At 44.8% G+C, this 22,049-nt stretch overlaps 1 protein-coding gene across 4 annotated transcripts in view; it reads right to left on the bottom strand.

The window, feature by feature from the left end:
* Positions 1-5,849: 5,849 nt before the first annotated feature.
* Positions 5,850-22,049, bottom strand: part of RNFT2 (ring finger protein, transmembrane 2) — a 42,264-nt gene continuing 26,064 nt past the window's right edge. For all 4 annotated transcript variants that reach the window (XM_084649033.1, XM_084649035.1, XM_084649036.1 and 1 more), the window contains 4 exons: positions 17,877-18,026; positions 12,197-12,262; positions 10,907-11,008; positions 5,850-10,064 (listed from right to left, as the gene is read on the bottom strand). In XM_084649033.1, coding sequence (XP_084505159.1) covers positions 9,930-10,064; positions 10,907-11,008; positions 12,197-12,262; positions 17,877-18,026 — 453 coding nt within the window. In that variant the 3' untranslated portion in view covers positions 5,850-9,929. The remainder of the gene's footprint in view (positions 10,065-10,906; positions 11,009-12,196; positions 12,263-17,876; positions 18,027-22,049) is intronic.

Raw genomic sequence — 22,049 nt, 5'->3', positions numbered from 1 at the left:
TGCTATTTTCCTTTCTTTCTACCTGTAAATAAATTAACAAACAAACAAAAAAACCACCAGCCAATCTAACCCTGAACTTTATAAAACAACTCACTTTGGGACAGCTCAGCTCTTGTTTTGCTGGAAAGTACCATGCGATATGATAGCAGTCGTGCGGAACAGGCGATTACTTTCACCCCTAGATATTCAAAAAAGGCTGAAGGATTTGGCCCAATAATCAGCTATGTTAGAGCTCTGTGGTGGGGAGCTGGTAGGGCTGCATGCCTAAGTCCTTGCTACTCTTTGAAACCATAAGGGTTTAAAGAGCTACAAAGTGCTCAGAGCAGTTTTAAGGCCACGGGGCAATAACAGCCATTCCTACTAGTACTGCGTTAGGTGATGTTCCATTACTTTCAGAAGTCTCATAAAAACAGCGATAAAAATGGCTCTGGGCTGGACGTTTACCAACCAAATCTGATCCGATTGGTCATTGTTCTCACTAAACATTTTTAAAAGACTGGGTCCGACACATCCATATTGAACAAGTGCATTCTGTTATTTCAGAGATGTTGTGTTGGATGATCAGCAGAAAGAAGACTCAAACACACAAAATATCACTGAATGTAAACTCACATGAGAGAACATTGTGTATTACCGTTGTGAATAGCACACACTGCACCAGCAACAAGACTAGATCTGGCAAAAAATATTTGCATGGAAATGTATTCAAATTTACAAACAAATAAATGCTCACCAGACCAGAACATTGAACAAATATTGCAGAATGCTCACAGAAAGTCACTGGTGAGTTTGTTACTGGGGTATTTGCACCCAAAGATTGATTTTACTAGTTATGGGGGAGATTTTCAAAAGACACAAAGGGATGTCAGATGCCCAACTTTCATTGACTTTCAATGGGAATTGGGCACATACCTGCTCTTTGAGGCTTTGAAAATCTTCCTGTACTTTCATCCCACCATAGAACAGAAATATATCATGTGACCTTTATATGCAATCAGAACTGCTTGAATTTTGGATACTTGCAGAGAAGAGTTTCGATGCAGTCTCTAGGCTGAAATCTGTGCGTCAAGCATTCATCAATTTTCAGGCACACCTACACGTGTCTCTGGGAATTACTGGTTCTTGAACAATTGATGAACAGGGAAAAGGGTGTAAAGAATAATTTTTTTCCCAGCTCAAAATATGACACACAGTGAGTGAAGAATGGCACTCTTGTTGAGGAGATTTGGATGGGACATGGCTACGAATGGACCTCAGTCTCTTCCATACCACATTTGGGGCATGATTCTGAGAGGTGCTGAACACCTTTAGCTCCCCTTGGGCCCTAGCTCACTCCTACTGAAGTAGATGGAAGTTTTGCTGTTGACTTCAATAGGAGCAGCCTTAGGCCTGCTGATTTCAACAAGCATTGTGGGTGCTCAGCCCTCCTCTGGATCAGGCTGATTCTTTAAGAGAAACATATACATTTATGAAAATAAATCATAAAGGAAATTAAATTGTACCTCTATATATTTTAGCATGATATCCTATACAGACAGGAATCCCGTACTGAGGTGGCTAGGCCACCTCATGTGGCAAATTATCTGGTTTATGTTTATTTGTACAGGACAGGCAGGGACCTCCCCTCCCATGGAATGTCCTCCCCTTTTTAAATGATCAGCTTCCTGCCTCTAAACAGTCAATAACTTCCCAGCTGAGGGAGGAATTGGTCCCCTTCCCTTGAAGCATGTGTAGTTTGCATTATCATTTGCTATTTATATTATGACCCATGGGCTACCTCGGTCTGCAGCTCCAAAACCTTATGTGGCTTTTGCCCCATCTAGGGCTTTCATAAATCAGTCACAGATAAGCCACAATCCTGTGACACAGTGAGACAGTTTAAGGGCACAAGGAATAGGCTCTGCTCTCAGTGTTGTGTCCCTGGTCAGTGGGAGCTACTTCAATCAAGGTATGAGACTCAACAATGAGGCACACAGCACTGACTAAACCTGCAAAGTCCCTTAGTACAGACAGGGCTCAATGTAAAATCCAGGAAGGATTTTCTGGAGGAGGACCGGGCCGAGGATGGGGATAGGGAGAAAAGGGACAGAGACCTCTTCAGCTGTTCCCAAGAACTCAGTCAAGAATACAAAAGGACACAGTATGCCCAGGAAAGCTACAACCATATCAAAAGCATTTCACAGGTTTACATGAGAACAGAATTTGGCATGGGAATTCTTCTTTAACTCTGACTTGCCTGGCTTTTGTAGGCTTAAATCAGATGTTTTGTGTGAATGGAATGTTAGGTTTACGAAGACTTAATCTAACAGCTGAGTCAAGGAAACTTTGCTAGAGAAGTCTCTTGGCAGAAGCTTTACAGCCAACATTCTCTGTAGATAAATTCAGTGATTTACTAGAGGGTATGTATTTGTCTAAGCCTTACATTTTCAGGTATAAATGACTATACTTGAATGCCTCCATTTTTTGACAAGGAGTGTTTTTATGCTTTTTTAAAAAAAAATACCAGATTCAACTCCAGTTGATATTTGTATTTGGAAACTAATACATGTTGTATACTCCCCACCATTGTTCTTGTTCATTACAAGGACTGTGCAAGATGGTGGTGGTGGGGTTGTACTTTCCGAATGTAAAGGAAGCCTGCACGGTCCCTCCCCCCTCCTCTCCTTTTTGCAGCACCCAAGAAGCCATTGATTTTGATTAGCTCTGCAGAGGAGCCTCTGTGAAGAGCGGGAGTGCTCTCTAAATGAAAAAAAGGCCTCATCTTAGGTTTCAGCAGACAGTGTGTGTGCAAGCCAGGGAAGAAGGTTATGAGATCATAGTCTGTATGGAATGCTGCATAATGTGGCTGTGAAGAAAGTCTTTATTAATTTTTAAAGCAGCACTTGCATGAGATAGATCCCATGGCTTATTGGAACTTCACATTTCAAATTAGAAATGCAGCTAAGAATAGGATAATACTGCCTCCTCATCCCCCGCATCACTAGGCCAAATTTATTCCTGGTGTAAGTCCATTGACTTGGAGTCAGTGGGGTTATACCCAGGGTGGAATCTGATCTAGTGTTTCTAGATTTCTACTCTCTTTCTTGGAATGCTTTTCACCAGCTAAAAGGGAAGGTGTGGAAGCCATTCTACCCCTTCTATATTACAAGACTATCTGCGCTCGCCTACATTTTTGTGTCCTAGAACAAGTGTTACCATTTGGAGGCAGAGGAAATCATCAAAATACATAGTTTTGTGCTGATGAGGCTTAACTGATCCACTGACTGCTTGTGTACACATTGAAATTGCACCAATTTAACTAAATCTTTCCCTAAATCAGTGTAGTTAAATCAGCGCAGCTCCCTTCGAACAGTTTAAAAAAACTTAATTTGGTTGTTACCACCTTAAACTAAATAGAGACAAGACCCTCAAGTCAATTTTAGAGTTTCCAGAAAGAGGGCAGCAGGTATTTAACTAAATTGTTTAGAAACAGATTTAGTTAAGTGGGTATCCCTTCATTGTGTAGAGTGGGCCTTAGAGATAGGCACTTTCTCTGTTCTTTCGCAAACACTTGACTAAGGGCTGCTACAGCCATATTCCTCACACCAGAAACCTAGGAGATAGAGAAAGAAGCATCTCCCTGTGGGAGCTGGTGGAGAACAGAAAAGTGAGGCAGCAGGAAACCCTTCTCTTGAGAAGCCAATTTCCCTTGTAGAAAAAGTGTGTTGATAATGGGACCCAGTCTCATGTTGCCAGACCCAATTTTATTTATTTCCAGATTTCTTTATGAACAGCTTAGAGAAGATAGCAGAAAGAACAAGGAGGACATGTGGCACCTTAGAGACTAACATATTTATTTGAGCATAAGCTTTCGTGGGCTAAAGCCCACTTGTTAACTGTAACAGAACTAGGGAGAGCTCCAAACCAAAACCGTGGATCCAAACTCACCAAACCTTGTGGCATTTTGGATACAGAGCCACACTTCACAGCTAGACCCTACCTCTGTAACATGTTCCCACATTCACATCCCTCTAAGTTTTGGACAAGTTTAATTCTGGAGGCAAACTTTGTGGTTCAGCCTCATCTATACAAGCTGCTGTATGTGGTTCATCTTGCATCTCATGGGACAGAAGCTTTGAAAACACTGGCATGATTGATTACGACCATGTTAATCAAAGTCAAAACCCACTTAAAGCATGAACAATGGGTGACTTAAGAACATAAGAGCGGCCATACTGGGTCAGACCAAAGGTCCATCTAGCCCAGTATCCTGTCTTCTGACAGTGGCCAATGCCCAATGCTCCAGAGGGAATGAACAGAACAGGTAATAATCAAGTGATCCATTCTCTGTCGCCCTTTCCCAACTTCTGGCAAACAGAGGCTAGGGACACCATCCCTGCCCATCCTGGCTAATAGCCATTGATGGACCTATCCTCCATTAATTTAGCTAGTTCTTTTTCGAACCCTGTTATAGTCTTGACCTTCACAACATCCTCTGGCAAGGAGTTCCACAGGTTGACTGTGCATTGGGTGAAAATATACTTCCTTTCGTTTGTTTTAAACCTGCTGCCTATTAATTTCATTGGGTGGCCCCTAGTTCTTGTGTTATGAGAAGGAGTGAATAACACTTCCTTATTTACTTTCTCTACACCAGTCATGATTTTATAGACCTCTATTATAACCCCCACCCTTAGTCGTCTCTTTTCCAAGCTGAAAAGTCCCAGTCTTATTAATCTTTCCCCATACGGCAGCCGTTTGATACACCTAATAATTTTTGTTGCCCTTTTCTGAACCTTTTCCAAGTCCAATATATCTTTTTTTTTGAGATGGGGTGACAACTTCTGCACACAGTATTCAAGATGTGGGGATACCAGTGATTTATATAGAGGCAATCAGAGTAAGCTATTACCAGTAGGAGAGTGGGATGGGGGGAGAGAAAACCTTTTGTAGTGGTAAACACCCATTTTTTCATGCTTTGTGTGTATAAAAAGATCTTCTATACTTTCCACAGTATGCATCCGATGAAGTGAGCTGTAGCTCACGAAAGCTTATGCTTAAATAAATTGGTTAGTCTCTAAGGTGCCACAAGTCCTCCTTTTCTTTTAATAGAGGCAATACAGTATTTTCTGTCTTATTATCTATCCCTTTTTTAATGATTCCCAATGACTTCACCTTCTCAAAAGAATGCCAGGATATCAGGTACTCTAAAGGGAGGGGAGGAATCCTCATGTTCTGTCTATTCCCCTTCCCCAGTCTGTTCTGGATTGAATTTACAACCCCGTATTCCAGAGCCCTCTTTTCTCATCACACAGAGCATGTTTCTGCATCCAGCATGAGGCACTTCCCTTGTCATCATGGTTAACCTCTCTCCTGCTGGTTTGAATAATGCTCCCTTTGCCTTTGCAATGATCACCACTGCCACCTAGCCCAAAGTCCTTTCCACCCTCAGGTCTTCTAAGGAACAGCATCTCCCACGACTAGCTGTGGGACAGAGCTGGGAGCTCTACTACAAACTGTGGAGTTAGTGTATCCGTAATATAAGAGGTTGGTGCCATTTATTAGCGCTCAGCACACAACAGCATTTTTTTTCTGTCGCTGTTCACTCAAATGCAAAAGCGGCTTTTGATATAACCATGTCCGTACACCGTCAGCGCAGGTATTTTGAGCACTTGTGTTTTACCGGCCTGCAAATATTTGTGAAAAGTTAGTTTTCAGCTTAAGGTTCGAATATTCACCAAAAGTAGATTTCAAACTGTATAAGGGACTCTCAGTATTTCAGGCCATATTATATCATTATTGCCATTCGGTCAGAGAGCAGAAACTATGTCCCCTGACTTAATTTGCAATCATATTCATAACACTCTTTAAGATCAATCTGAAGACCACGGTTTATTTGCTGAAGAAATTCACCCGGAATTTCAAAGAGTGAATACATTTGAGAGTTTTCCAGTTTGCTCCCAGTCACACTCCGCGAACAGATTAAAAAACGTGAAATGCATCAAATCGACTGGGTACAGGAAAGACCCTACAGAGTAACCGTGCAAGTTCCTTCCCACACCAAAGCTAAGGCAAGGCATGTGCTTACTGCAGATGCAATGAGTTAGTTCTGGCTCTTGTGTATAGATGGACATGGCTTCTTTCCCTCTTTTGTAAAAGGAATTTCATATGCTGGAGACTCTTTGTACATATTTGTAATGACTTTATTAAAAAAATCAATTGTTCACTGGGAAGAAAAGGTCTTACTTTTTATTTTTTCTCCAAAATAGAGAAGATCATTTACTATGAATTCTTTCCCCAACCTTGCTCCTGCTCCTACTGAAGTCGATCCAAGTTTTGCCATTGACGTTCACTAGAGTAGGCGTCGGCCCTGTGTTACCTTCTGGAAGGCTAACTGCCATGTCTGAGAAGAGGCTAAGACTCTTTTGCCCCATGAATAAGAATCACCACAACTAATATGAGACAGGGCAGCTCAAGGAATTGCTAATAGACTATAGAGCCCATTACCTCTGTGCTGCCCAGCACATGTTGATAATGACCAAAAAAAAAAAAAAAAGTATTTGACCCACAGCTGTTTGGTGGAATATGTGAACTGAGTCCACCTCTGCCCTTCATGTGCAACAAGTGCCCACAGTACAAAAACACCACTATACGTGGCACTAAACAATCTCAGGAGGGAGGGGGAAGGTCCAAGGAGACTGAGCTAGTCTCTCACCTCCAGACATGGCTCTTCCACATCAGGACTGAAGTCCATTGGCAGCAATCAGCATGAAGAGAGTTACTCTGCTACGGCTAGCTCTGCACCTGCTCTGTAGCGAAAGGGAGTCTCCATTTCAGGCTCCAGGAGCGTCAGACCAAAACCCTCATGTGCTTCTGTAATTATAGAGACACTGGAAGCTTAGCATGGCTCGCTCCCTCAGGGCGGTCTGATCACATATCATGGCCTAATGTACTGAAATAGAACATAGGAGAACCATGCACATGTCTCTGAAGCTAGAATACAGGTCTGGAACAGAGGGGAGAAACAAGAGTCAATAGGGCACTTTGAGGAGGCACAGAGATGGAGAAAAGGCGCTCACATCTCCCAGCAAATTAGTGTGTTGTGGCAGGTGTATAATTCTACTGAAAGCCTCAACCAAACGGAGAGATTCTCCCCAGTGAGCAGTAGTATCAAGCCTTGTGTTAGGCTTTTCTGGAGTGTTTTGGCAGAAGTGGAGTGTTTTAATCCTATCAAGTTACTATTAAGATGCTAATTCACTCTCATGTTCGCAGCTGGAAGACAATAGTCAGGGGGGGAAAAAGGGAAGAGAAGAGAAAAGACCAATAACAGATATATTTTGCACCTATTGATGGCAGGGGAGGAAACACTAAACAAAAAAAAGCTTATTTACAATCAGAATGTCAAATGCCATCAGTAGTTTTAATCTTTCTCCTATTAACATTTTAATGCACTTCACTATCGTTCCCCACAACACAGATTTAGTTCCTAAAGGCAAGCAAAGAAAGAGTCACTGCTAACTGGAACCAGGTTTTCAGAACAGCCTTGAGACTCTAGAAAGCAGAAACTACATATTAACCTATAAGTTTCACTCAATGGTATTACACAAAGAGAACTGAAGCTGAACCCATTCATACTACATTCACCTGTGTTTCCTTGCAGAGTCAGCCATTTGCCATTCCACCCAGATAAAAGTTCACCCAGGCTATGATACACATGTCAAAATTTTATGCCAGTTGGAAATCTCTCCTGTTTCTTACAGAATCTAAGGGACCTTTCCTTTGGAGACAACCAGAGGACTGTTTGACTTAGTCCATGCTTTTCTAAAGAGGCTTTTAACAAAGGCACCTCGCATTTTGTGGGGCAAAGCCTATACTCCTCTCCCTTCATCCCAGCTCTCTCTTAATTCAGGTTTGATTCAGATTCTGCCTGCATCATTTCTCCTTTGTCCTATTTTTTTCCAAAGAAAGTTAAGACAAAACCCAGTTGCCATTAGCTCCTGTTTGCTTTAATTTTTCCCCCAAGGAGGCTTTACAGTAGGAGGGGAGGAAAGCAACCAATACATACGTGCAGCCCTGTTTCCCTGAGATACAGTTCTTCCTGCTTGATTATCCAGTCAAGTGGGATTGTAACCTTACAGCCATTTCCACAGTAATGAGCATGGAAGATGCCATGATTGCTTAATGAAGCCATTTCTCTGTGCGTTCAGCAAAAAGTAAATTGTCTAGTGAAAGAGAAAGCTCCAGCTTGAGACACAGTGAACAAACATCAAATCCATTTGCATCCTAGTGCCAGCATAAGATTCTCGACAGACACTGTGACAGCAGAATACAGACTCATGCTACTCCAGCACATAGTCTGTTCATTTGCCTATTAAGGGTACAAGCCACTGTCCTTAAAAAGCTTTTTCTGAAGCTGAGGCATTTGCTTGTTTAGGTGAGCTGTGGTTTATCAATAGAGAAAGTTTGTCCCAGTCTACCCTGGATGGTGGAACCTGACTGCAGGGTCCTCATAATGAACAAACTCTCAAGTAAAATGCACCCTGCATCTATTTCACACAACCCTCATAGAAGGAGGGGGCCACTAATTGCTTTTATTAGAGGAGTTGTCACTGTGATAGGGAATTTAGAAATATTGTCTGTTTGCATGGAGGCTGGCCACATCCAGATATATACCCTAGATCTAGGAGAAATCTTAAAATGAGCTACAGGACCGTCTTTGGACATCTCAAATGAAGCTCGAAAGACTCCAAATTCTTTATGCCTGTACAGACTGGTAGCATTTGCATGCAACGCTCCACCCTGTTAGCAGGCATCAGTCCTGCTAGGAAACAATGAGGTGGATTCTGCTGACTCCCTACAGAGAGAGGATCAAGTGTGGGCTGAGCAGCCCCGAAAGAGGAGCCTTCGTAACAGCCAAGCCTAGGAAGAAAGTTCTGAGCTAAACTATATGTTATTGGATTGCCATTTTGTTTTTAAATAAAGCCAATCCCCAGGAAACAGCACAAGGTGCTTTTTTTTTTTTTTTAATTAACTCTATAGAGTTTGTGGGCTGTGTTTGAGAAAGCCACCTCCGGACATGGCCTTCAATTAGCACTTGAGCTTTTGTAGTAAAATTCAGACCTGGCTTTAATCTCTCCCCATCTCGCCATGCTCTCCCACTTGCAGAGGAAGCAGGTAATCTGACCATGAACATTAAAGATGGAACATTCCAAAACTGAGAAAATGCCACCCCCTCGTGGTCTCTTTAGTATGGCCCTCTCCTATTTCTCTTGAGGTTTCAGAAAGATCAAGATGGCAACCCATGTGTTTTAGGGTATCAATGACAACAACAGGGTTATCGGCCACCGGCCTCTCCCAAAACCCTAAATGAACCTCTGAACCAGTGGTACTGAAGGAGTGTTTCCCCAGGTAATATAATAGTGGCCATGTAACTTTATGATGACAGATTCTGGGGAGTCAGGAGGCTGTTTAATGACATAACTCCAGTCTGCTGTCCTCTCATGAGTCAGTTGAGGAAAGCTTTCCTCCAATATTATGGACTACACACATACAATGGGAAACTCTCATCATGTTTTCCCTACAAACAAGACATTTATGTACACTCAGATAACAGACAAAGAGGGGCCAGCCTGGGGTAATTTGTGCTGTAGACAGCAAGTTCAAGCAAGGACCTCGGCCCCAAGTTAGCAGTGAAGAGTGGCAGGGATGGATTCTGACTCTGAAGAGTTGAAAACCCACTCCCCTTCCCTCTCCTTAGAGAACTCTTCATGCTAACGGACTCTGCTCCCTGCTACAGACGTAACAACATGCCAACCTGCTCCCCTGGTTGGATGGAGAGAGAGAGCTGCGTGAAAGACCGGGACAACAACCCACTAAATACTTGGAAGCAAGGAGTTTCCCAGCTTTTTCTTCTGTCTGCTCACATGTCATCCTGATGGTGGTATGTGTTGTGGTTAATAAACCTGGAAGTGAGCTGAGGTGGTACCATCTTTCCAACAGCGCAGAGTCTCCACCGCGATGGAGCGACAAAGGGGACAGGTCTTCTCCCTGTCAAACCACAGGCAGAGGCACTCTTCACAAAACACATGCTGTGGAGAAAAAGGGACTCGTCAGGCTGAGGGGAGGGGAACAACCCCGTCACCCAGTGCCCGGATGCAACAGAAAAGCTTTGGTACAGGAAGCAATGCAAGTTCAGAAGGAGGGAGCAACCTGTAGGATCTCACTCACCCATCTGCATGAACAATAAACCCAAACATGAGCACACTAGCCCCACACAGGTAATAACTCAGACATCGGCATCTCTTAATGAAGAAATGGAAACACACCTGTCCAAACTATAGTTCAGTGCGGGATGTCTCTCTGAGTGCATAACAGCAGGGCTCTGTGCTCTGCCCTAGCTATCTCTTCTCTTCAAAGTGCAATTCCAGGTGCGGGCCAGGCTCTCCAAACCTAGGGGTATGTCTAGGCAACATTTTGGAGTGAGTCACAGCAAGGCTCATGCTAGGGCTCTAAAAACAGCCGTGTGGGCAGCACTTTGAAGTTGCAGCTTCAGCCAGAGCTCGGGCTTTGAAGCCTACGGACGGCGGTTGGCTTCAAAGCCTGAGCTGCAACTTCCAAGCGCTGTCCACACAGCTATTTCTAGCCCAGGTCTGTTGACCCTCTGTGTGGACCAGCACTAGAGAAGGATGAGACACACAGTGCCTGCAAGTTTCACAGATGTTTGCTGACAGTAGAAGAATGGAGAGACTTGGGGATCTTGGTTATAATCTAGGCTCTGCAGGGGAGTATCTATGTCTATGCTATGTTGGGTGCTTGGACAGATGTCCACTGGGCACTAGACAGAGATACTATGTCTATTTCTATGCTATGTTTAGAAGTGACAAGGCTAAGTTTGATCCCACAATGGGTTTGTCAATTTTGGTGTTCTTACCTGGCACATAAGGATCAAAGGTTCCCTGAACTCCACTTGGCAAATAGCACAGATGTCTCCAGCCTCACTGCACTGCTGGCTGGTTGCACGGACTCCATAGGTCTGTTAGGGAGAGGGAAGAAAAACCTCTCATTGCAAAAGGATTTAGATTGCCTGGTTTGTTCTTGTACACGCACACAGATGCTTCTTTTCATGCCCAGCTTTTCTACACTTACGAGAGCCCACTGGAAACTAAGTTACATCGCTGCACTGTGGCGGATACACAGAACTTGGGAGTCTGGAGATGAGGGTCCTAGTCCCCGCTTTCACAGTGACTTTGTTGCAGGATGTTGGGTAAGTCACTTCACCCCTCTGTGCCACAGAGTCTACAGCTGTGGAATAAGGATAATGATATTTATTGAGCTCAGTGGGGTGTTGTAAGGATTAGTTCAATATCGTTTGCAAAGCACTGATAGAAGGTGCTTGGAAAGTGCTAAGTATTATTATCAACAAGTTACCTCCAAAAAACCCCCAAAACACTTTTCATCCACAGACCTCCAAGCTCTTTATAAAAAGGAGGGTTTATGTCATTACCCGCACTGTGCGAATGGGGAAACAGAAACCTAGAGAGGTGAAGTGACCTGCCCAAAACCATATGATGAGAGAGTCAAGTGTCCCAACTCATAGTCCAGTCCCCTATCCATTGGGCCACACTGTCTCCAAACATACACAGTGCCCATGCCAAGTGCTGAGAAAGTACCATGGTGTTAGGTCCCATATCTATACTCCACATGGCAGAAAAGCCACTATAAAAGATAATAACCACAGTATTCTCCAGCAGTGGCTGTAAATACCACCATAACACCACTGAACGTTGCCATGTTTGGGGCGAATACGGTAGTATTTATTTTAATAAAACTGCACATCAGGGGATGTCTTAAAGTCTCTGCCTCACACAGACACACACACAAACGGCAATTCGCCGTTTTATTAGACTCAGTGCATCAAACAATACTATTCAGCACCTCTCACCGTCACATCTCGTACATACTTGTCAATCTGTTTCCAGAAAAGGGATGCAGCATCTTGCAATAGACCCGCCATGTTTCATTAACATTGTTGGGAAAGGGCAGACATCAGGAATTGCTTCCCCACCCAAAAGTTAGGTAGGGCTACCCGTCACAGCCATGGGGTGGTGGGTGTCTTTTTCAAAAGTACCATAGATCTGGCACCCTGAGCAATGCTTTACTGAACCTTTCCTTTGTGGCAACATTTCCCACGTCAACCTGGCCACACACATTGACTACTTACCTGAGGGGTGCAAAGGACCTTCAGTGCCTTCCGGACACTCCCCACACGGCCACAGATGTCAAAAGACTGCAATAGAAACATTTAGCTTTAGACACTGTTCACAGGGTTATAACAGACGTAGAGTCCTGTAACTTGGAGAGCATCTAGGGTCTTTTTCTCCAAACCAATACTCACAGGAAAGAAAGAGCCTGGGAAGCAGTAATACCCAAAGAGACTTAGGGGCGACAAAGAGCAGAGAAACAGACATGAGCGGTCACTGCAATATGGTAAATAAAAAGGACTATAACTTTAAGCTGCATACCCAGAGACTTCACGTTAGAGGAAGGGGGACAAAATAGTCTCTCTCACTTTCTCGACACCTCTGATGTGACCACATCTGGAACATGGTGGAACATGGAACATTTCTGGACTCTTCATTATAAATTGGGAGGAGTTCAGAGAGGATCAACAAAAATGGGGGCGGGGCCTGATTTCTGAGAAAAGATTAAAGGATCTAAATACATACAGCATGGCTAAGTGTGACAAAAGGTGAGTGAGTGTGTGTGGTGAGGGACACGACACCTGTCTACATATCTCAAGGAGGCCGAGAAATTATTTTGCATAAAAATAGCAGTGAGGATAGAGGTAAGAAAGGGAAAAGTCTGACAGAGCATCAGGGATACATTTCGGAGAGTTTAATCTCTCAGCCTGTGGGACAATCTCCCAAGACAAATAGAGAAAGCCATACTGCAAACTAGACTAGACAAGATGTGAGAAAAGGCCCCATAGGGAACAGCTCTGCATTAGCAGGGAGTGGGGCTGCATGGCATAACAGGACTTTTCCATCTCTAGCTTGTCTGGATACGAAGCGAGTGGGAGGGCAAGGGAAAGACCTAATATGAAGAACTGCATTAGACTTACAGGATATGCACACACATCAGAAACACTGGATTTTTTTGTGTGAGGGTTTTTTTTTCTTTTTGGTTAGTGTGACTAAGTGGGCTCTCTGCAGAGAATGCCTGTGAGATCACCATGCAATAGATGTGGAATAAAATGCAGGCAGCAGTAATGCTTCCAGTCAGCAGATAAAAGGGCTCCAAGGGTCCTTCCGTAATGTTTCCAGTCAGCTCCTAGGGCTTGAGGCTGCGGACTGTTACGGATCTTTGAAAGTTAATGATCCCTAGATAGGTAGCAGCAGCTCTCTCTCACGCAACCCCATTCTCTCTCTCTGGGGCTTATTTGTATCTCTGCTGGGGCCCCACAGTCTCTTCTAGCATCCTCCCTACAACGTGTGTTTCCCTTGCCACCCACTGAAATCTAAATTGCAGCCACCATCTTTCTGGCCGAGGAATTGCTTCACCTCTGTTCACAGCTAGCCAGTGCTGCTCCTTAATGAGCCGGAAGGGCAGCCATAAAGCAACACCAAGTACCTTCAGCCTCCACTGGTCCAAGGAGAGTGAGACTGGATGGGGCTCAGATCAGGGTCCCTGATTTGGCAATACAAATTCCTGCCTGTAGGCCGGTGAGCCAGCCCTTCCAAACTGTTTTCCCAACCCCTCTCCTCTCCTATGCAAGTGAAGCCTATAGAACTTTGGGCAGAACTCCTCTCTCTGGTAGGGCATTAAGACATGGGCGTGCATGCATATTAACAGCTGGGATTCCCGCACCAACAACAATCCCTGTGTTTACACGTAAGTCAGCCATAGGCATTGAGGTGACCACTGCCAGCTGCTCTACACAACCTCCCTATAACTCGAGCCTGCCCTTTGTGCCTTGGAGAGGTGATACAGTCCAAGCTAAGCCCTGGATTTCTGCCAAGAGCACAGAAGGTCTGAGCACCAAATAGGCTTTTGTGGTTTTTCTAATGTGGTTTGTGGCTTTGCTAATGTGGACTCTTAGGGGTATATTTTCAGTGTGTCGGGCAAAGAATTAGACTTGCAACTCCTGTGACTGTAAATGGGATCCGAGCATCTAATATTCCATGCACTGTATTGGAAATGTATACCAGCCTATTCCCTCTCCCAGTCCACATCTCTCACACAGTGTCTCCAGTGAAAGGGGAGCTGAAATCCCTAGCCTGATTGTCCAGGATTTGGGGTATGGCTGACAGACACTAGGGGCACCATAAATGAGTCCGGACTCTCAGCCACTGGGTTGTATTATCTTCCCACTTACACTGGTTTAACTCTACTGACTTCAACAGAGTTACTCCCAACTTACTTCAGCGCAGAATGAGAGGAGAATCAGGCCACGTTTTGACAACTTCTTTGGCTTTTCCCAACACTAGGCTGTAGGCTAGAGGCCTTGGTTGCAGGCAGGAATTTAGGATTAAAACAGGTGTTTCCTGGTTAAAGGTAGCAGATATTTGCTTACAGCAGAAGCGGCCGGGTAGTTCCCTCCCATTCCTGACCTCTGCTGTTGGTTATGAGCCATGCGTTGGCAGTGTCATGAGCAGGACAGGGCAGAATTGGCAGTCAGAATTACGCAAGCGAAGAATTCACAAAAGATGCCGAAGAAGGGCAGCTTTAGTGGCAGTGGGGCAAGGTCCTGATCTGCTACAAAGGTGCTCTTCTGAAGTATGTGCACTGACGTCTCTCCTCCCACCACAGAGCCCTTGTATATCAACAAGGTCCTTGAATAAAGCAGGAAGGAAAGAAACTTGCACGCTAACAACATATGCAGAGAGACTTCAACAGAAGGGAGCCCTGCAGTGCTACTCCTGAGCCACAGTGGAGGGCAGTAGATTGTTATTCTCCTTCGATACTGCAGCTTCTAAATCACAAAATAGGAGAACTTTTCAGGACAATCAATGGCTTCATCAATCCAACTTGCCATCCAGGTACCTCAGAAGTCAGCACCTCACCCTGTGGAGAAATGTCAGCCTATTCCATAAAGAAGAATGACCTGAACCTGGGATGCTCTCTCCAGACAACAGGAGCCATATGAGGAGCCCAAGACTGGAAACATCCCTTCCCCTTTCCCAGGCGCTGCCCATTTACATAACAAGAGACACCTAAAATACTACAGGAAATCAGAGTCACTGCATGATTCAAAGCCACGCCCCACATGGTGCAGGAAGGACACAGAAGATCGCTTAGGCCCCTCCTGGAAGCTTACACTCAATCCCACTTTTGTGTAGGGAAGCTTCCTACCACCCTAAAACATGAAACAGTTCAGTCCTCCAAAAGCACAGTGGAGAGCACAGGCAGGCAGTGTGCACCAGTGGATAGGCACTGCACTGGGACTCAGGAGTCCTGGTTCCATTCCTGGTTCTGCCACTGACCTGCTATGACCTTGAGCAAATCACTTCAGCGCTCTGTGCCTCAGTTTCCCCTCTCTCCATTTGTCTTGTAATCTCTTTAGACCAGGGACTGTCCCTCATTAATGTCTGTACAATACCTAGAACAAATGGAGCTCTCTAGGCAATACAAATATATTACAAAGAAGCAGCTATCTCTGGACTTTACAGACTTAGGCCATATCTAGCTGAGCAACTTGCACTGACTTAAGAAAATCTGTTTAAAAACTAATTCCAGTTAAATTGGTCCAGCCCCCTTATGTGGACAGACTGATTTTGGTTTAAGAGTGTCCACATAAGAGGCTTACACTGTTTTAACTTAATCAGTGATGCACCTTTTTAGTTTAGAGAAGGCTGTAAGCTAAGCATTCAGCCTGCCTTTCTTGAGCAAACTAATGGAAAGCATGGCAAGAGCAGTCTTCAATTACATCTGTCCACCACTCAGCCCCTGGATCTCTAATCAGCCCGGTTTCAGGCAAGGACACTGAATGGAAATGGCACTACTCATTTTGTCCACATAGGGCAGCAGAAAAGACTTATTCTCCTATTACTAGACCAGAGGTTCTCAACCTGCGGGCCCAATCAGTACACAGCTGCAGCCCATGTGACATCCTCAGGGCCATACAAGATGCAGTCCACATAACACAGAGAGGGCTGCATAGGGCACCCACAATGGTAAATAGGTTGAGAACCATTGCACTAGACCCTTCTGTATTCAGTACTGTTGATTACATTATACTTTTATTCTGCCTCACAGGAGGAGCAGGGATTGATGGGGAAACCCGGAGCTGGCTGCAATCTTTCCTCTGAGGCTGCACTCAGAGAGAATGGTGATGGGCAACTTCTCCTTGTGCTACCAGACAGTTCATCTGCAAAGTCTCTCAAGGCCCTAGACTGTCTCCCATCCTCTTCACTGCTTCTAGATACTTGGACAGCTACAGCTGCTCAAACCAGCTTTTTCCATCTGTAATTGGCCAAGGGCTGTCTGTCCAGGACCCAGGCAAAGCAATCCATGCCTTTGTGATTTCTAGGGTTGGCTACCACAATTCATTGGACTAGAACACATTGACCTTAGAAAACTCCAGCTCGTCCAGAATGCAGCAGCTCGCCTCCTTAGCAACACTAGCCACGAAGAACATAGCACTGCAGCTCTCGAATCACCGCACTGGCTCCCCAGACAGAACTGGGTAACTGCCACGATCACAGTCCTCATCCTGAAGGTCATCCATCACAACAGACCAATTACCCAAGAGCAAGACCTCCCTTGGGAGTTATGTTCCACAGGAATAAGAAAACCATCAGCAGCATAGGTCAGACTGATGAAAGCGGGGCACACAGCTTGCTCAGAAACCACCTCAAGGCAATGGTGAGAATCACACTAAGGACCTTACATCCTTCAGAACTAACTGCAAAACTCACTTCTCTTCCCTCGTCTTGCCTCGGGTGAAAAGCAGAGAGGAAGATGAGAAACTCTTATACACACACACCTCTCCCAGAAACCGCCTGCAGAAGAGGGTGAAATTTAGTTCATTTGTCCATCTCTTAGTCTGGGATCTAACATTTATGCTTGTAAATGCAATTCTGCCCTAGAGCCTGGTTATTGTAATTAAGAACAACGTCAAACTCCAGGAAGCTTCCCATCTGGACAAGATCCATCGTGCTGGTGGGGATGCCAGCCTCAGTCTCCAGTGGTGTTAATCCAGTATCTGCCATAAAACTATGTCCATCGGTCAGAGCTCTCGTTCTGGCTGCACTAGTATGATGTCCTCACAGGCACATAACTAAGCATGGCTGCTTTCATAAGTGTAACGGGTAAAAGGATGAAACAGCAATTAAGGTGCCAGCCTGATACACAGGGCTTGTCTACGTGAACATTTAGACCGTGGCAAGCTATAAATCTATCTCGCACGAGTCTGCTGTGGTCTCACTGTCCATGTGGACCCTGCTGAGGCGTGTGAACAGTTAGCTAGAGCACTCGGAGCTAGAGCAAAGTGCTCTGAGGAATTGTTAACGCACATCAGCACGGTGCAGGCTGACAGACAGTGGCAGGCCAGTGAGGGGCAGGATTCAGACCCCAGCTTGCTGAGGTCTAATTGTTCATGTAGGCACACTCTCAGAAGACTAGGATTCAATTCCCAGCTCCACACAGACTTCCTGTAGAACCTTAGGCCACTCATTTAAATCTCTCTGAGCCTCAGTTTCACCATCTGCAAAGTGGGGATAATAGTACTTCTCATGGGTGTTGGGTGGATAAAATACTTTGAAGAGCATGAAGTGCTCAGATACTTATATGGCCCCCATGAGTGTTATATCTAAACTAGTACATTTTAAAAGAGCTTATTTAAAAAAAAATCAGGGATTTTGCTGCCGTGTACAGAGTTTACTCACCAGGCATCCCCTTACCTTGCAGAGACTATACAGTATGATCAGGATCCCTCCTAGGAAATAGCTGCTGGACGGATCATCCCCCATGATGTATTTGCACCACAACTGGATGGGGACAAGCGAGCGGAACAGCTGGCTCAGCTCTTCAATAACCAGATAAAACTTTCCCTGTAAAGCATAAATGATACAAATCATCATCACTGCCAGGGGCCCAAAAGGAGAAAAGAGAGGCTCAGACATAAGAGTTCATGCTATGAGGAGTCCTGCGTGTCCATTAGCCACTCAGGCACTTTGCAAATGGTTGCACACACCAGTATCAGTGAGTTGCAACTATTGCCCTCTTCACTGTCATCTAATTCAGTGCCCAGAAAGGGAAAAGTATCATCTCATTGCTTCCTTGTGCTCCCGCAAGCAGTTTGTTTTATCCAGTTGTTGTCTACAGTCCTACACTTAGAAGATTTTCAGGGCAGGGACTCTTTGCTATATGTTTGTATAGTGCCCACAAGGCACTGGCTTGTAGGCATTGTTGTATGACCAATAATACTAACAAATAGGAAGAGGAGTACAAAGACATATTTCACTTTCCCTGGTCCCACCACTATGCTGAAGGCAGAGAATTACTATTGTACAATCAGCTTGGCCTCCCTATTTTGCAGAGAATCCTGGTGAATCAAATTGCAACAGGCCCTCCCTTGCTTTCCAGCATTCCCTTCTGCGCAGTATGTGCTGGTCTCACATACAAACTCTGAGACACAAAGACCAGCTCTGAAATACAACCTTTAGTTTCAGAGTTGCTAAATCCTCCTAAGAATTGTATTGGGAGAGAGAGTTCATCCAACTAACTGCTCTACATTAGGGAGCCATGCACCTTGCAGGAATGGGCCCTATGCCCTTTTTAAACCTCTACTGAAACAATCCTCTCATCTTGGGTATTTCCTCTAGATTGGAAACCATTTGTTCTTACAAAGGACACCATCAAGACGTCATTGATTACCTCCAGGTTTTTCATAACCCCGGGAGGCTGCAACAGAAGTACGTTTTCTAACCACATTTTCTTTCACTCTATAGCAGCACCGAGAAGCTGGTCACATAAGTAGGATCTAATTTTGGGTCTCCCAGCCTTGATGAGGATTTGTTTTTGTGTTGTCACTCATAGTTTAGAAGGAAGAATTGATGCCAGGGCAAAGGGGTGAGATATGGGGTCGTAAACGTAAACGAACAGATCAGATGTCATGGCGTTAACACTCTGAAAAGTTAAATTTCAAGATGTCAAGATTTGGGATGGGAAAAATTCCCCTAGAATTTTGCTGCGTGCATCACAGTAACAATATCGTTGATGATGTCATCACAGGTCGCTGTCATTAATCGCCATCGGTGGGGCGCAGGGATTCAATCCTCTGCAGTCCAGGAAGAAAGCAGCAGCCAGCACCCTCCCCCTGGGTCTCAGAGATGAGATCACTTGGCAGGCTGTCCTGCTGTGCTGAACAAATCGAATCCTTCAGAGAGCTCTGGCATTCTCATGATCTCATATCCCCCCTGGGACAGTGAGTGAGGTCACACCAGCTAAAGGACCTGGGCTTTTTTTCCCCTTCCCCCAAGCCTCCTCTTTTTAATCCCGTGTGGCATCACATAGCAAAAATGTAACAGCAACAATCTGGGATTCTAAATGTAAGCAATTTATTAAATTAGCACAAAAGGCTCTCTCGCCAGACTCACGCTTCAGTACGATCATCATTTATTTCATAAGCCCCTGTGACAGAGGGTCGCAGTTTGCTAATGACTAGTCTATCACTTCCTTTAGCATAGGCAGCTCTCCACACACACATACACACACCCAGCATCCAACCCTGATGAAAACAACTGGCAAGTAAAATGCACTGCAAATTCCTAAAGCAATCCACTTTGCCTCTCCTTTTTAATCCTTTCTCCCACTAGACTCAGACTTTTCCTTCATCCAATTCAGCATCCGTAACAGACGGCCCTGGTATAGGTCAACACTTGATCCGCCAAAGATTTCAGATGTCTTCTGTGAAGCTATGGGATAACAAGAGGAGTGCCACTCCTGTGAAGCTCGGGAGCTAGCAGGGCTAAAACTAAGCTCCTGCAGAGTTTCTGAGCTTCCCGGGGGTGGAGCACAGGGCTTGGAAACATTCAAGTGAGCTCTGGCCAGGGAGCAGAAGCGTAGGAAGAGGCAGAGATGTACTTGCAGCAAATGGAAGACTCTGATTCTGTTAACTATGGTGCCTCCACTCCTGTAAAGCTAAGAAGTGTTACATATAATTCCAACTCAGTCACGTCCCCTAGGCTAGCACTTCCCACAGGCTTTTACTGGTAACTGGAGGACTTCTCAGCAGCCTGGAGATGTGTTAACAGCCCCAGCTACCAGCATGAAATGGGTATGCACCATCCTAGATGACTCACCACCACCAGAATGACCATCCAAGAGAACCCTGCAATCGGATACACTATTGTCACAGCCAGGACGGGTGCAGCTACATAGATAGCGAAATGAGATTTCATAAAAGGAAAGAGTGCCCTATGAAATGTTGCCCCAACAAAATTAAAAGCATTGCCTTCTGGGAGCATGGAGTACAGAGCCTGTACCCATCAAGTACACCAAGTCTCAACCCTCCAGGACATTTGTCTGTGACATGGCCTCTTTTTAAATTTAGGAAAAATCTCAGAATAGCAATAAAACACTGGCAGAGATATGAGCCAGGAAAGAAGTAAGGTCCTTCTCTTTTACCAGGTATATAGTTTCCTTTACCCTCAGCTGAAAAATTTAGCATTTCTGATGTCCATAACTCATTACAGGCATCTTTGTGAGTGCTGCCTATTATTAAGGTTGGCTGACATGTCCCATTCTAAGACCCTGTTTCCAGTTGCTTATAAAACTTTGCTGAACTTTAACCATGTGGGCTGAAGTTTTCCATGCCACGTGTCCTCCTCAGGCTTTATGTTATTTATTTAATTAATTTGTAAGTTTCAGCTATTTCTGATAATGAGGTGAGGGAAAAGTCCATTGCTTCGCCAGTGTTAAAAATAAATCAGTCATAATGCAACCCTTTCCCTAAGAAGGTCCAGCACCCCTACACTTCAGAGCAGGGACCAAGGAGTGGCCTCTGTCAGGATATGCCTTTTGCTATTCCCATCACCATCTTCACAAATGTGGCCAAACTATTAGCCTTTGAAAAAAATCTCCCTTCATACATGCTTCTTAGAGACTTGTTAGAGCGTCACCTAAAACCTGAGGATTCTGTCCACACCAAGCATTCGCCAGCCTCCCACTGCTCCTTCGTGTGACTGGATTGCACATGTGCCATCCCAACAGAGCAGATGAGCATGCTCCAGCCCAGGGCTGCAGGGGCTGAGGAGGCTCCTGAAACTGCAGCTCTCACCTGCTCCAAGACAGGGTGGGGCAAGGAACCAGAACTATGAGCAGAGCTTCTGTCTCTCCTGTGCTCTCACTGACTCCTGGCTGGTGTCCAGTATGGAGGAGGAGGAAAGTGCATGGATAGAATGTAGAGAAAAGTTGAGGGAAGGGGACAAGGAGAGAAAGAGAAATTGGGACAGGGAGCTGAAGTGGGGCAGTGACTAGAACTGGTTGGAAAAGGAAATAGGATCTGGGATAAAAAGCTTGAGGAGTGGAGACTGAGAATGGAATGGGGAGTCAGTGATGGGGAAGAGATAGGACTAGGACAGTGAAAAATTGGAGGGGACAGAAGGGTCTGTGACCACTAGAGAATAGTCTTTTCCAGAGTCTGGAATGGAACCCAAGATCCCAAAGTCTCACCATTCCTCTACTGTCAGCAATTACCTGTGAAACTCACTAGCAAAGTATGTGTTTCATTTCCCTCTGGTGCTGGTCCACATAGTGGATGACAGCCTACTACTGCTCTCAGTTATTCCAATAGCTCAACTGGCAGAGATCTGTGTGGTAGATCGAAAGGTGATAAGACATGATGGAATTTCTTTTTTCACTTTCCTTTTTCTATCTCCCCGCCTCCCGCAAACAGAGGAAATTACACACAAAACTAGGGGAAAATATTATGAAGGTTGCACTGTGAGAAGTTAGGAAATGCCAGAATTAAGGTTGCCTGTACAACCTTAATTCAGACCCCATGTGTGTATGCTTTATGATACAGTCTTAATTATATGATCACATACTTTTTTCCTCACAAGCCCTCTGCT

The sequence above is a fragment of the Lepidochelys olivacea genome (genome assembly GCF_965140295.1).
Source record: "Lepidochelys olivacea isolate rLepOli2 genome assembly, chromosome: 15".
Lineage (NCBI taxonomy): Eukaryota > Metazoa > Chordata > Testudines > Cheloniidae > Lepidochelys > Lepidochelys olivacea.
This window is presented reverse-complemented; position numbering and strand designations above follow the sequence as displayed.